Source organism: Erithacus rubecula (assembly GCF_903797595.1).
Source record: "Erithacus rubecula genome assembly, chromosome: 27".
Classification (NCBI taxonomy): domain Eukaryota; kingdom Metazoa; phylum Chordata; class Aves; order Passeriformes; family Muscicapidae; genus Erithacus; species Erithacus rubecula.
Genome location: NC_136679.1, coordinates 5409498 through 5421593, shown reverse-complemented (window position 1 = coordinate 5421593; position 12096 = coordinate 5409498). Strand labels below are relative to the sequence as shown.

General features: G+C 47.8%; 1 protein-coding gene and 1 pseudogene across 2 annotated transcripts; one reads left to right on the top strand and one right to left on the bottom strand.

Annotated features, from left to right (window-relative positions):
• Positions 1-627: 627 nt before the first annotated feature.
• LOC306812923 (G protein-activated inward rectifier potassium channel 1 pseudogene) lies at positions 628-3617 on the top strand (annotated as a pseudogene). The gene is made up of 2 exons (XR_013777859.1): positions 628-844; positions 2664-3617. The product of XR_013777859.1 is annotated as a G protein-activated inward rectifier potassium channel 1 pseudogene (transcript).
• Positions 3618-8677: 5060 nt separating this feature from the next.
• On the bottom strand, positions 8678-11150 carry LOC306812922 (acrosin-like; the record flags this gene model as incomplete). The annotated part of the gene is made up of 4 exons (XM_079327843.1): positions 10686-11150; positions 9686-9831; positions 8808-9281; positions 8678-8698 (listed from the first exon to the last, which is right to left on the bottom strand). The coding sequence occupies exons 1-4, from the start codon at positions 10939-10941 to the stop codon at positions 8678-8680; spliced, it is 897 nt and encodes a 298-aa protein (XP_079183969.1). The 5' UTR covers positions 10942-11150.
• Between the last annotated feature and the right edge of the window lie 946 nt (positions 11151-12096).

Genomic DNA, 12096 nt, shown 5'->3' with positions numbered 1-12096 from the left:
GAACCCTATGGAATGGAGGGGAGCTACCATATCAGTATTTTTATTGGATCCATGAAATGATGGGGATAAAAATGAGGCACTTGGCTTAATAATCAGTTCATTGTTAAGGTTGATATGCAAGGGATGGTGGCACCATCAGTATCAATTCAGGTGGTTGTGTGAAAATGCCACTTATCAGATGTGCTGTACAATTACTGTGGTAATTGAGTTAGTCCATCACAGTTTCTGCCAAACAAAATCAGTAACATCCAAAAATAGTGGAACTGAATTCAAACAACAGAGTAAAATATGCTCGGCTTGCAGATTTTGGTCTCATTTACAGGAACATTTGCCACAGGATATTCATCTTGAACATTCATTACAAGGCATGTAGTGTGTGGTACATGAAATTTTTGTCAAAGTGTGTAAAAATATATGTATTTATATGTCACAGTATGGTTTGTAGGTGGTGATAAGATCTACTGGCATAATAAGAAAAGTCAAAATTGGTCTTGCATAGCATCCTCACAGTATTTAGCATTACTCACATCTCCATTATTAATACATGTAGCTGATGATGTCATGGAAGAGGGGTTTAAACTTCATTGCATTGATTTTATGTTTTGCCTCACATCTTTTTATTTTTAGTCCAGACAGACACCAGAGGGAGAATTTCTGCCACTAGACCAGTGTGAACTGGATGTTGGATTTGGAACTGGAGCTGACCAGCTGTTTTTGGTTTCCCCTTTAACCATCTGCCATGAAATTAACTCAGAGAGCCCCTTTTTCTGTCTCTCACAAAGATCACTGAGGAGTGAGCAGCTTGAAATTGTTGTCATCCTGGAAGGAATCGTTGAGACGACTGGTAAGACTTAGAATGATCTGCATACTCTGATTTTCAGTCCTTGTTTTCAGTGCTGATATATTTAGCAGGGCAGCTGTTAGTCCTGGATGCTCCAGCATATTCTGCCATATGCTGCAGAGCTTCAGAGGCTCCCCCAGCCAACAGAGACCTCCCTTCCCCACAGGGCTCTGAACTGCCAGTTCCCAAAGTGGCCAGCAAGAGACACAGCCTGGCCCTCTGTGCAACAGCTCCTCACTCTTAGGAGGCTTCTGTTTTAAGGACCACCACTCCCAAAGAAAGCTGAACTGTAAAATTTAAATTTTGCCAGTGCTGCAAAATTCCTTTCAGCCTTGCTTGCATTGAATTGAATTCAGAATAAGAGATCCAGTTTTACAGCACCAATACAGACCTCAGGCACAAAGAGATTGTAGGCACATGTGGCTATTGACAATTATGAGAAGGGTTTTTGTTTTTTTTTTAAATTTGGGTAGGTGTTGTCCAGATGACAGCTGATTTTGTGGCTTTTTGTTTTGAGGACTCAATTTTTTTATGAATCTCTGAAAATGGGTTCCAGTTATATAAGGAGCTCTTTATCAATGATCCATAAATACTGGTAAAGTCCAAACCATTCATATGGTCATCAGCATTCTGATCTTCTTCCTTCTTGTGAGGATTTGCTAAACTTTGATTAATCAAGAGCATTCTTGTCTTTTCCACAAGACCAGCAGCTGCCTCATTCCTGCCTTGGAAGAGTGGGGTCCCTTTGGTGCAGCTGTGTGCAGTCATCTCTGTCTGATTCTCTCCACTCACTAGCCCTAAACCAGAACCCAAAGCACTGGGGCAGAATGTTCTTCCACTTGGAGGATGGCATCTTGAGATCCCTGCAGAGGCCTCATCTTACCCTGCAGCAGAACTATTTATTTTAGATAAACATGCATTCATAACCTCCCTTAATGCAATTACCTGTCTGGATATTTAAAGGGAGATATTTTACACTTGAGAACCCATGTGGCAAACCAGAGAGCAAATCAGAATTTGGGTTTACTGACTGCTAATTCTGCCTCTGGAGGCTAACGCAACAGCAAGCCTTGCAGTTCTGCTCACCTGGGATATTTGTGTAAATTATTGTTGTGGTGAGATGGTAACAGATTTGCCACCTTGCTTAGAACACATTTTAGCTGTGAGTTCACACATGTAAATAGCACCAATGATGTATTTTGCACTAAGTGCAACAAAACCTTCAATGAGTTTACAATGCCACCTGTGTCTGAGCATGAAAGAGTCTCTGCACAGCTTTTGTCTTGACATACTGTTTGGAGAAAAAGTAGCACAGCCTACAGAAGAAATGCAAGATCACATTTTTGATTTGTTGTCTCCCTCAACACCTGATCCTTGCCAAAGGATTCTGCAAGCCTCTGCCAAGCAATAGTTCTTTCTCCCAAGAAACACCATTTATTATTCTCTCAAGGCTGAATTGGGATTGTTCAGCCTGGAAAGGGGAAGCTTTGGGATGAGCTAATTTTAGGCTTCCAGTACTTGACATGGTGAAGAAAATTAATTCTGTCCCAGCTGAATCCATCACACAAGCTAATATTACTGTTTTCATTTTACATTTTGCTCTGGCTTGGTTTCAAGTCTGCAACATTTGCATAAAAACCTAATCAATCAATGAGAGGCACTCCATTGACTCTCAGAAGATTGTCTAGCAACAATTGCCCCATTTTATAACCTATAAAATTGTTGCCTTGCTGGCTGCTATTGATTTTTATGTCAGCCTTGTCATGTAGTTTTTGTTCCATGTGCCACATGCTTGCTCTCATGCTCTTGTCCATTTTCACAGGAATGACATGCCAAGCCAGGACCTCCTACACAAAAGATGAAGTCCTCTGGGGCCACAGGTTCCTCCCAGTGATGTCTCTGGAAGATGGTTTTTTCCGGGTCGATTATTCTCAGTTTCACACCACGTTTGAAGTCCCCACTCCTCCTTACAGTGTTAAAGAGCAAGAAGAAAACCTGTCCCACTCATCTCTCTTGAACAGCCCTTTTGATAAGAAAAGCAGAAGGGAACAGCTTTGCCCACCTGACTGTGGTGATACTACAGGAGAGAAGAACAAGCTGCCTGCTAAACTTCAGAAGATCAGCTCCAGGAAGGAAGGTCTCCCAGCAAGAGCCCTGGGAATGATTTCCAGTAAAACAGGGAAGACTCTCAGCACTGGAGATCTCTTGAAAATTCAAGAAATAAGTCCCACCTCTGATGGTGAAGACAGTGATAACAGGATGCAGCTGAAAGCCTTAAAATTAAATGCCAAGGCTCTGACTCAGTCTACCAGTGAGCTCGAGTTGCAGAAGGATTTTCCAGGTATGGGCACTCTAGAGGTGAAATTGGAAGATAATTTTCCTGCCAAACTTTGAAAAATGAACTCTGATCACTTCTTTTAAGAGCTGAAGAAACAGGAGTTGTTGCTGGTAAACTGCATTTGAGACTGCTGCCCTGAAAGAGTTGTTCCAGAGAAAAGTCACAGCTTGGCTTTGCTACTTCCAGGAAGAATGATCTTTTCTGTGTAATTGTTCTGTACAGATCCAATTTAGGTAGAATAACAGGATTTTGAGGGGCAGTAAGGTTACCCTCATGCCAAAGAGATTCCTGCTCTGATGATATTTATCAGCATGCTCATTGCAAATCTACCCTGTCTTCCATGTAGCAGATGCTTTTTCACAAAGCAAGGATCAGATTCAGAGTCACTGAGATGGAACCAAGAAGGGTTTAACAGCACTGAAACCTGGTTTTGTGCAGCTCAGAACAGCAGAGCACAAGAAGAATCTTTTCTAGCCCAGCTCTCTCTCAGTGACCCTTTGGAAAGAGCCTTCCTGCTGCATCTCTCTTTCCCAGAGTCTCAGCCAGGATCATTCAGGTGGGGGAAGAAGTGTGCAATAACCATTTGGGTCATTTGACCCACATGAGCTCTTGTAAACATGAGGAGCATTTATCCTGTCCAAACTTAGACCTCAGCATTTGATTTGGTGGATCACATGCTGAATTTTAATGACCACATCACCACTCACTGTGAAGGAAACTTGAGCTCAGCTTCATGGCGTGTTTTATACTGCAACTCATTGAAATTTCAGTGTGGAGACCTTGTAAGTAAACAAATAAAAGCAAAGTGCTGAATAATGTTGCATCATTACACATCTCAGAGTTTAATTAATGAATAGTAGTCTTTGATGTTGCTAATTTTCATTTTGTTACATTTGCCTTCTCCATTTATATATGATTCTGTAATTTGGTAGATTTGGTATTTATTGCTGTTCAGCTCAATCCACCTCTGTCTGTGACAGAGGCTTTTTCTTTCCTGGTTGGTAGTAATTATAAACACACTGTGTAATTATAAACAAACAGTGTTCAGTAGCTCAGCATACAGGTGTTCATCAGCAGAGCACCAGCACAGCACTCTCCAACAGAAGGATCAAATTCTGCTCTTGTTGTGTGGACAGAATTCAGTCAGATTTGGAGGGGGTGGCAGTGGCCATGCTGGCAATGAATTCATTGATGGTAAAGTGGTGTGTCTAAGCTAGGAATAGCAAGCTTGGCTTGCAGAACTCATTATTTCTTGCTTTTGATCTGTCTGTGGTGTGAAACTGGAAAATGCAATTTTCTGCAGGGATAAGATGTGCTGCTTGTTGTTGTTTATCTGTTCTTGACATGAATTTCAACAATATACATGTGCTAAAATATGTATTTTCCTTTATCAACTCTATTTGTCTGGAATATTTAGATGATAGCATGAAGTCTTAAATGATGATGACTCTTCCTACTCTCCAGAATTGCCAAAATGAGTAAAATAAAATTATATCCACCTTGTGTCTCAAGCATTCTTTATTTGAATGTGTGTGGTGACAGCAGAGCAGCTCCAGGACATGAGGCCACATCCTTGGGACACTCCCCTCTGCTGTGGGGCAGCAACTGGAGGGCTTCACTTCCTTGGGGGCTCCCATCCCTCTGTGGGGCTGGGGCATATACAGATGGAAATGGCATTATTAGATTGGATTATTAGATTGGATTATTAGATCAGCAAGGTGCTGCCCAGGGCAGTTTCACTCACTTTGTGCCTCCTTTTGGGGGTGAGTAAAAATGGGGGGTGGGGAAGCCTGGGAGGGTGATGGGAGCACCCCAATGTCACTGGGACAGTGATGATGTGGTGGGGGAGCAGGTAAGTCATACAGGGCCCCTCCAAAAATGGAGGTTACAACCTAAAGCAGCATAAAAGGGGGTAAAAAAGCAAACTGCATTGTAAAAAATAAAAAAGCCAGCTAGTCCTCCAAGGCCCTTCAGGCTAAACCAGCTGACACCTCCAAGACAATAAACTGGAAGGTACCTGTGTGTGAATATATCTTGATACTCATCTTTCTAATGTATATTTTCTATTTTACTTACTCTTCATCTTCTTAGTGCTGGCTTTGCATTCTACATTCCCATCTTTCCTGGTGTCAGCTTTCTGGTTTTCTGTTGTAATTTCTATTTCTTATCATCTTGCTTGTCTGCTGAATGTGATTCTCATGGCCTCTGTGCTTGCACTTTCCTGGCTCCCTCATGATGGTATCTCATTTTTCAGGTATGTCATATCTGAGTTTACTGACACTACAGTTTTCCGGACATCTGTGTTGTTTTTCTTTCTAGGCATCTTAGCACTTTTCTCTTTTGTAGTGTCTACTTTTGTTCCTTGTTACATTAATCTTTCTTGTTCCTGTGTTCATCTCTGTTATGTCTCTTTTTTTCTCTTTTTTTTTCTCTTTTTCACTGAAACTGTGGGCCAGTTTGATGGGTGCACTTGAAGCTGTAGCCAGCAGCAGCTTTCCCAGCTGCCACTTTTGTGGGCTGTGTTTTAGGTGGATGTTTTCAAGTTTGTGGCCAGAATCTGTGAGAGTGAAAAAGTTTATTAGTGCAGAGGGGTTTGTGTTGCTGCTTCAGTGTGGTGCAAATCAGAGTTTGCACTTGGAAGGAGATGAGCTAAATCCTTGTGTCCTGACACAGCTGCTTTGAGAGCAGGGATGTTTTCCACTTGGCTCTGCCCTCAGGGTGGTTTTGAGCTGGGCTGGGTTAATTTCCTCCTTTTGCAGGTCCACATCCCCATCGTGTGGTTGTTTTGATGGGTGCTGACAGTGCCCAAAGCAAAGCCAAGAGCTTTTCTTTCCTGGCACTGTTCCTGTGGGAGTAGTTAATGAAGTGGTTCAGTTTTGGATCCTGACTCTTGGAGGCTGGATAGAGCTGGGAACAAAGGTGAGCTGTTTGTTGGCTGTGCAGTTCATAGGCTGCAAAAGTAAAAGTGGATCCCAGCACAGCCCCTTTCTTCTGTGGGACCACATGCTGAATGTTCCCCATTTTGTAATGAACTCTCTGAGGCTGGTGTGTAATGCACTTTGTCAGCTGCAAGGGGAAAACAAAGTCCAGTGCTTATTGCAGGACCTTTGTTATGGGAGCAATTGCTCGAGGTATTCACTTTTGAATCTGGGCTCTGCAAGAGTGAAAGGATGTGATGGTTCATGCATCTGAGCAGCAGAGTGCACAACTCCATGGGTGTCCTTTTTTACAGGATGTGAGTTAAGGTGGAGGCAGAAACAGCTTATTGAGAGGGTACATTTGGCAACCAGTATTTACACTTGATACAGTTAATTTTAGTTCAGAGGCTGAGCATGATGGAAATAATTTGACAGCACATTGTAAGGAAAGCTCACAGCTCTTTTGCATGGTGTTGTTGATATCCTTCCACGTGAATGTGAAACCCAGCAACTGTTTTCTTGTTTCCAGATAAAAATTTCTTTGTTTTGCCTTCCCTACTGTTCGGGGTTGAGTGTTTTTCTGTTACTGTGTCAATTGAAAGAATTTTTCCCATTATCATGCCAATGGAGCTGGCCGGGCTACACCCAGCGTCCCTGATGGGTCCAGACAAAGGGGTGGGTGGGGACGGCCCCGGAGGGGTCTCTGAGGCTTTTGGGAGGGCACTCGCGTTTCCGGCGAGCCGGGAGGAGGACGCCTGGGATCGTTCAGCCACGCGGCCGAGCACAGGAGAGCCAGACCCTCTGCGATCACCTGCCCTGCATCTGCCCCGTTCCAGCCTCCTGCCTCTGCGGACACAGCTGATCCCCCGGACACACACGGTGAGCGAGGAGCCGCCGCTCCAGCCCGTTCCCGCCTGGGACCGGCATGGCCGCTGCTGCCCCTCCCCCCTCCCTCCTGCCTTCGTTCCCGTCTGCCCTCTGGCAAATCCGGGCTCTGGACTAAGCACAGAGACAGCGTGCTTGCATCTAAAGGGACTGACACCGTGTTATCTATTTCATTCTGTTAGCAATTTTAACTGTTATTGTTTTCTGTTTGTATAGTTAGATATATTAGTAAAAGAGCTGTTATTCCCACCCCCCCTTATCTCTGCCTCAGAGTCCTTGATTCAAACAATCGTAATACTTGGGGGAGGGGAGTGGAACCAAAGTCTCTATTCCAAAAAGGGAAACTTCTGCCCCTACTGGCAGACACCTGTCCTTTCAAACCAGGACACCTACCCATACCTTTCCCATCTTTGCCTTCACCTCCCTTGCCTTGGCCACCCCTCCCTTCTCTTTCCTTGCCTTGCATATCCATCCCACACTGTGACTTGCCTGCCCCTTTTTTTTTGCCCGAGTTTCTCTGCTCTGCTTTGGGGAGCTGCTTGGCTCTTGAACAGATGATGGTGTGCAGTGCCTTTGGAATGGCTCTTCTCAGGGTGGCAGAGATCTCAGCCTTGCATGTACAGCCTCAGAAGCAGAATGAGAAGACTCTGAAAACACTAAAGGACACTGAGGAGATTCTGATATATTTTCACTTTACCTGGAAGATAACTCAGGTGTTCAGCTTAGCACAGAGATGAGGCTTCCTCAGAGAAAGAGTAAAGATGCTCAGGGGAACATGAGGCAGCTTGCCAAAATATTCCTTGTGTGTGTGGAGTCAGTCTGAGTGCCAGCAGTGTCTGCAGGGGAGCTGTGGACAGTTCATGTGTCACAGTGTGGGGGTGGCACCAGGCTCCTCTGCCTCCCCACTGCTCAAACTGGCTGTGGAACCCCTGGCTGTGGAACCATGGCTGTGGAACCCCTGGCTGTGGAACCCCTGGCTGTGGAACCCCAGCAGTGGAACCCCTGGCTGTGGAGCTCCTCCTCAGCCTGTGTCTGGCCAGTCTTCAGCCTTGAGTCTTTCTAGAACAGTGTCTCCTGAGTCATGAGAGTCCAATTTCAAGCCTACACCCAGGGATCCACTGATGGGCAGCATAAAGCAGTGTTCCCAACTGCTGTCCCCGAGAGCTGTATCCCCCTGTGACCTGTGTTCCCTTCTCCCATCACAGCTTTGTTTTGCTGGTGCCTGCCTTGGGACTCCTTGCCTTGCACAGGAGACTGCACTGGACTGCAAACACATGCTAACAGTGGCAATAAGCAACTTTATTTCCACAACTAAATCAATTTCAGCATTTGTGTGCATGCAGAGGAGGAAGATGGGCAGGACAGAGGACACCTTTGACCCTGAGGCTGCCTTTGCATCAGCAGGCACTGCAGTACAAAATGGTCCTGATCCACTGCAGCCTGCATGGGATCCTGTTCATCCTCCTCCTGATGCCTTTTTCCCCATGAGTTTCAGCAGCATCTTGTGCACTCGAGTTAAGAATTGCACCAGTACCTGGTAGGGATGTGGAGCTAACAGGATGTTTGTTTTTGTTGGCACTGGCTCCTCAGAGGAGGCTGAGGTCTCTGGTGCTGGTGTGTCTGTCACAGTTGGTTCTTCAGGAGTGGGTGTAGAGCAGCCTGACACTGTTGGTGTTGGCTCTGTTGGTGTTGGCTCTACTGGCTTTGTTGGCTCCACTGGCTTTATTAGCTCTGTTGGCTTTATTAGCCCTGTTAGCTCTATTTGCTCTGTTGGCTCTATTGGCTCTGTTATCTCTACTGGCTCTGTTATCTCTATTGGCTCTACTGGCTCTATTGGCTCTGTTATCTCTATTGACTCTACTGTCTCTATTGGGTCTGTTATCTCTATTGGCTCTGTTATCTCTATTGGCTCTGTTATCTCTATTGGCTCTACTGGCTCTATTGGCTCTACTGGCTCTGGCTCCTCAGAGGGGGTTGAGATGATGGTTGGCTCTGGTGTCGTAGTGGCTGTTACAGTTGTCTCTGGATTTGGAGTGGGAGTAGAGCAGCCTGACTCTGTTGGTGCTGGCTCTGGCTGCTCAAGAGGGGTTGAGAGGCAGGTTGACTCTGGTTCTGGAGTGGTTGTTACAGCTGAGCACAGACCCATCTGGACCAGGATCCAGTTGTAGAAGTGCTGAGTGGAGGTGTAGACTCCAGTCCGTTTTGCTCTGGCACAGCCTTTTCCCCAGCTGGTCACTCCAACAAGCCAGAAATAGCTGGCACTGTTATCTTTGCATACCAGAGGCCCTCCACTGTCACCCTGCAGCAGAGGAAAGAGGATCAGGGTGCTGTTGGGTGGCTGCTGTCAGCACTAGAGGCTTGCTTCTCTTTTGCAGCTGTGTTCCTGGCACAAAAAGGCTCTGCTCAGGTGCTGGAGTCTCTAGAACCTTAGTTGGGAACAGGATGGGTGTCTGTGGAGGCCCCCTCTTGTATCTGCACAGTGATCCTGGATGGGCAGAGCATGGATGATCCAGAATCTGGACCTCTGTGCTGCTGAGAGCACTGGATGGGCTTTATGGGCAGAGGGGCAGGCCTGGGGAACATGGGCACTTGGCAAGGAAACTCCACCAGCGGAGGGGACCCGGGGGTGGAACAGTGATTTGCCAGGCACAGCACACAATGATGGGGTACCCTACTGCTGGGGCTGGCCCCCAGCACTCCTACCTGGCAGGTGTCCATGCCCCCCCGGGGGTAGCCTGCACACAGGTTGTGGGTGTGGATGGTCCCAGCGTACCGGCGGCTGCTGTTCACGTGCTGGATGTCCAGGAGTCGCACCTTGGCTTCCTGCAGGACATCGCTCACCCCCAGAGCTGGGAGCACAGAAAGCAATGAGCACCCACCAGCTCCTTGTCTGGGGGTGAAGTCCTTCCCTAGGGCTTGGAGCAGCTGCTGAAGGGCTGTGTCCTCCCTGTCTGTCTTTGGGGAGCAGCCAGACCCATCTCCCCAGAGCCATACATCCTACAGCCTGACTTGAGCCAGCAGTGTGCCCAGGTGGCCAAGAAGGACATTGGCATCCTGGCCTGGATCAGGAATGGTGTGGCCAGCAGGAGCAGGGAGGTCATTCTTCCCCTCTACTCAGCACTGGTGAGGCCACACCTTGAGTGCTGTGTCCAGTTCTGGGCCCCTCAGTTTAGGAAGGACATTGAGATGCTTGAGCACATCCAGAGGAGGCAACGAGACTGGTGAGGGGTCTGGAACACAAACCCTGTGAGGAACTGTGGGGTTGTTTAGCCCGGAGGAAAGGAGACTCAGGGGTGACCTTATCACTCTTACAGCTCTCTGAAAGGTGGCTGTGCTCAGGTGGGGTTGGTCTCTTTCTCCAGGCAGCACTGACAGAATGAGAGGACACAGTCTGAAGCTGCACCAGGGGAGATACAGGCTGGATATTGGGAAAAAGTTTTTCATAGAAAGAGTGATAAAGCACTGGAATGATCTGCCCAGGGAGCTGGTAGAGTCACCATCCCTGGATGTGTTTAAAAACAGACTGGATGTGGCACTCAGTGCCATGGTCTAGTTGAGGTGTTAGGGCTGGGTTGAACTTGATGATCTTAAAGATCTCTTCCAACCCACTGATTCTGTGAATTCTGTGAATTTATGACTTTACTCTCCACCATCAGAAAACCCAACCCAGCTTTTCCTCTCAGGGCCCTTTTTGCAAACCGACCTTTTGCTCTGGCAGAACCCCAGCCAGCGACGTAGCAGGATTTGAGCTCCGACACGGTGAGCGAGGCGTTGGGCACGCAGGCGGGCTGCACGTAGTCGCTGCAGCGCACGGGCTGGTCCAGCTGCAGCAGGGCGATGTCGTTCTGCTGCGAGGCCGCCGTGTACTCCTGGTGCACCAGCAGCTGCTTGATGTGGCGCACCTGCACCTCGGGGCCCAGCTGGGTCAGGTGGGTGGCCCCGATCAGCACACGCCACATGGTGACGTTCCTGCGAGGCACAGGCAGGGTGACAGGGAGCAGAGGTGTGCTGGTGGTGACTTAGGGTTCTAGCTTGTGTATTTTTTCATGGATTTCTAATCCTGTGATTCTTTAATGTATAACTTTAAATTCCATCTAGACTGTTCGTTACTGATTTCCCATTCTGGTCAGACACAACAATTCTTCTCTAGGCCTGGCAATCAAGGACCCCTCACTGTCTCAGTCCCCAAGAGATGTAAACAAAAGTCAGCTGGGGCAGAAGCAAACTGAGGGTAAATGACTTCATTACCTGAAGCTATAATTGGAAGATTAACCCCCAACATGCAAAAGGACCAAAGTTATGAAAGTATGAAAACATGTCCATTTTTGGGTGTAGCCCCTGGGGAGCTTTGTCTGCCTCAAATGTACCTGAAAGCCCTCCAATAAAAACTGGGTTTTTATTCCCTTGATTTGGTCTGCCTCTGTTTTTAGGTAATCCTGAAAAGCCATCACTGTAGCAGCTCAGCACTTCCCTGCCTTCTGCTTCCCAAGGCAGAGAGGAGAGCAGAGCAATGAGGAGTGTTCCCTAGCATGCCTTAGGCTCCAGGAATGCCATGCTGGAGCTGCTGGGCAGCAGTGGCATGAGCCCAGCCTTCTGAGCAGTCTCTCGGCTGGCTTCTGCAGTGCCAAGGCACTGGGCGCACTGTGGAAACAGGAGGGGAGCAGCATGTGGTGCTGCAGGCTGGGCAGTTGTTTGTGTGCTGGGGATCCCCTCATTCCTTGCTCCTCCTTACCTCACCTGGAGGAAGCAGTGGGCTGCTGTGAGGACCCACTGAGGGCTGATGAGGGACCCTCCACACGTATGGCCAGTGCCTATTTTCCTGGGGTCCTGGATGCTGACAATCCAGGGCCAGGCTCCTGGCTGGGCACCTGTGCCAGCCACAATGCTGAAGTCAGAAGCTCTGGAGTCATAGTCAGAAGCCATGGGCCGGTGCCCGCAGGTCCCTCTGCAAGCAGGAGGTCATTACTGCCCTGCCCTGCCCTGCCCTGCCCTGCCCTGCCCAGCAGCTGCTCACCCTGATCCCCCTGCCCAACACCTGGCTGCTGGCAAGGAGGCTCCCACATGGGTTTGGGGTGTGGCAGTGGGGGACAAGCTCCCTCCCAGAGTCTGGGGCC